The sequence below is a fragment of the Nanorana parkeri genome, unplaced genomic scaffold, assembly GCF_000935625.1.
Source record: "Nanorana parkeri isolate BGI_ZX_2015 unplaced genomic scaffold, ASM93562v1 scaffold1974, whole genome shotgun sequence".
NCBI classification, from domain to species: domain Eukaryota; kingdom Metazoa; phylum Chordata; class Amphibia; order Anura; family Dicroglossidae; genus Nanorana; species Nanorana parkeri.
Genome location: NW_017308242.1, coordinates 58685 through 61603, shown reverse-complemented (window position 1 = coordinate 61603; position 2919 = coordinate 58685). Strand labels below are relative to the sequence as shown.

At 43.9% G+C, this 2919-nt stretch overlaps 1 protein-coding gene across 1 annotated transcript in view; it reads left to right on the top strand.

Annotated features, from left to right (window-relative positions):
- The first annotated feature begins 966 nt into the window (after positions 1 to 966).
- SLC51B (solute carrier family 51 beta subunit) overlaps positions 967 to 2919 on the top strand; it is a 6535-nt gene continuing 4582 nt past the window's right edge. The window contains exon 1 of the mRNA XM_018572241.1: positions 967 to 1063. Coding sequence (XP_018427743.1) covers positions 967 to 1063 — 97 coding nt within the window. The remainder of the gene's footprint in view (positions 1064 to 2919) is intronic.

Here is a 2919-nt window from a genome sequence, read left to right as displayed (position 1 = left end):
AAAAAAGGTTTTCACTTACTTTATAGAGGAATCACTTTTTGTATATATTAAACCAATATTAGCTGAATATAAATTAATAATTCATACACATTGATTGGGATTCATTACATACGCAAGGATTGAGTGACAACTATCTATCCTACTACTAGACCCAATCTTTCTGGCACAAATTACGCTTTTTTTTCACGAGGTTAACTTCTAATACATAGAGTGGCCTCCACGAATTGATCGATCACTTATAGATTTATTTATTTGTTCACAATCACATCACGGATGGTAGATTTTAGACGGAATAATAGATGGTATATATATTTGAATAGGTAATCACAAAGTTAGTTATAATTATTTCTAATTGAATGATTAGCGCTGTATATCTGGTAAAAACATTCATCTGGACTTAGTTGTCTATAGTGCAGCCATTTGTTTTGCTTGCCCGTTACAATAGAGCCCCTCTTTAGATCAGAGTTCCCCCTTTAGATCAGAGTCCTCCCTTTATATCAGAGTTCCCCTTTACATGAGAGTTTCCCTTTGTATCAGAGTTCCCCCTTTAGATCAGAGTTCCCCCTTTAGATCAGAGTTCCCCCTTTAGATCAGAGTTCCCCCTTTAGATCAGAGTTCCCCCTTCAGATCAGAGTCTCCCTTTTATATCAGATTCCATCCCTTCACATAAGAAGCTTGCCTGCACCATAGAAAGGCATGACATTGTGCACAAATTTCAAGGCAGCCCTGAGCAAGACAGAAGGCACCCCAGGATGCCATTACACCCTAGTTGAATAAGGCTGTAACATACAATATGATTTTCTGTACCTGATATTATGACAAATTAGGCATGTACCATGTTTACATCAAGTATTCATATACAAGCTCAGTAGCTCTTCCATACAGTCTGTGAAATGCCCGTTCAGCCTACAGACTTGTCTCTTTATGTGTTATATTCTGCAGATATAATAGAGGTATCGTCTAAACATGGTGGAGACTACTCAAAATAACCCGGCAGTGACTGCTATGTCGGATGAGCAAAAGAAGTTGCAGAAAGCTATTTACTTCTTCCGAACTGGAGATCGTAAGTGCAGTGAACCTTATGGTATTTATTGTCTGCTCTACAGAACCATGCTTGTTTTTCATTTGGTTTCATTACCGCAATACACAGCAGTGGTGCATTCTGAATTGCACCATTGCAAATAGCATAGTGCACAGGATCGTGCGCGTTCCAACAACTGGCATTCTGAATGGCACCCCAACACACCTTACTGATGGAGGTGCACTGCAGCGCAATACACAGCAACGTACAACACACCTCAATGGTTAGGTATGAATATAGCCTTATTATGCCTCCTCATTAGTAGATAGCTATCAGAGATATCGCCTCCAAACTTCATTGTCCCCACTAGGTCAACTCAAACCTCTCCCCTTTTTTAAAATTAAAAATAGGTATTCTTTAACATTCATCATACTGTTTAAAGGTTCAGTCCACTCATAACTGATATTTTCAGGTGAACTCTGAATTGCTAAATTACCCAATAGCTTCTTCTATCTCAGAAAGATTTTAGGGATGTGATTTCAGTTTTGATTGTATAATCTTCATGATTACAATTGCATTTGCTGTAATGTAAAATAAATAATATCTCCATCTATAATAAAATGGTGTTTGAGTCAACCTAAGTGGACAAAGGGCCAAAAATAACACCCATTCTATCTTTACAAAGGACAGGTCAAATGTCAAAAGGAAAATATACTTTCCAAAAGTGTCTCGCACAACCGCGGGACATACAGCTGTCAAGCTGTCACAGAGTTAGCTGTGGTTCAATGTAAGAAACCGGAACACTACAAGTACAATGCCATTTTTTTACACTCAACCGCAGTAAACTCTGTGACAGCTGTATGTCCCGGCCGCTGTGCGGGGATCATAAGCATCGCCCCCCCCGGGACGTACATTACTGGCCTCCGCGCTCAGCGTCACCTTACTGACCTCAGTGCTCTGCGTCACATTACTGGCCTCCGTGCTCTGCGCCACATTACTGGCCTCTAGAAAGGATTTTCACCAGCACACCAAAAGTTTTGAAGCACTAGTATTGGATGGCGATTTGTCAATAAAGGACTTTTTGCTTCAAAACTTTTGGTGTGCTGGTGACAATCCTTTCTAGATCTGCATTGTTCACGGGGCCGTCCGTGGTCACTACAAGCACCCACCTGCTTGGCAGGTATACTACTATTCCGGTAAGGAGTGCAGCTGGTTCTTGACTACATACATTACTGGCCTCCACACTCTGCGTTACCTTACTGGCCTCCACGCTCTGCGTCACATTACTGGCCTCCGCGCTCTGCGTTTATTATTATCGCTCCCTCCGCCACTCTGCTGGGCCCGGCTGGCCGCACCGAACAATTGGGACCCAAAGCAGAGGCTGCACTGTAGTCAGGCAAATTCGGCGGCCGCCTTAGCCTACGCTGGAGCTTTGCAGCTGTCTCATTTGTGTAAGTACAGAGCGCCCAAGGCTGGCAGCGGCAGAAAGATCCCAGAAGGAAAGGCCGGGTGAGTGCGCTGTACCCCGGGAGGAGAGGGGGATAGCCGGGGGGGCAGCGGACACATAGGCAGTGAGAGAGTAAGGGGGTGGCACAGTAGCAGTGGAAGAGCCAGATGGGGGGGGGGCTTATTTTATAGCAGTGCCCCTCCCGAGACTAGACTCTGGATCCGCCCCTTGTTCAAGATGAAAAATTGGTTGTGCATTGCACTGCCTGCTGCATTCCTGGAGATGTGTCCAATAAAGTGGGTATCACTTCTTAGTATATGCAACAATGATATCCCCCAGTACTGGTGTAAATGGTTGGTGGTCAGTGGTAGTAACCTCCCAGCATTGGTGGCTACTGGCAGGCTGTAAGAATAACCCCCAACATTGATAGTCAGTGGCAGGCTGTAATAAG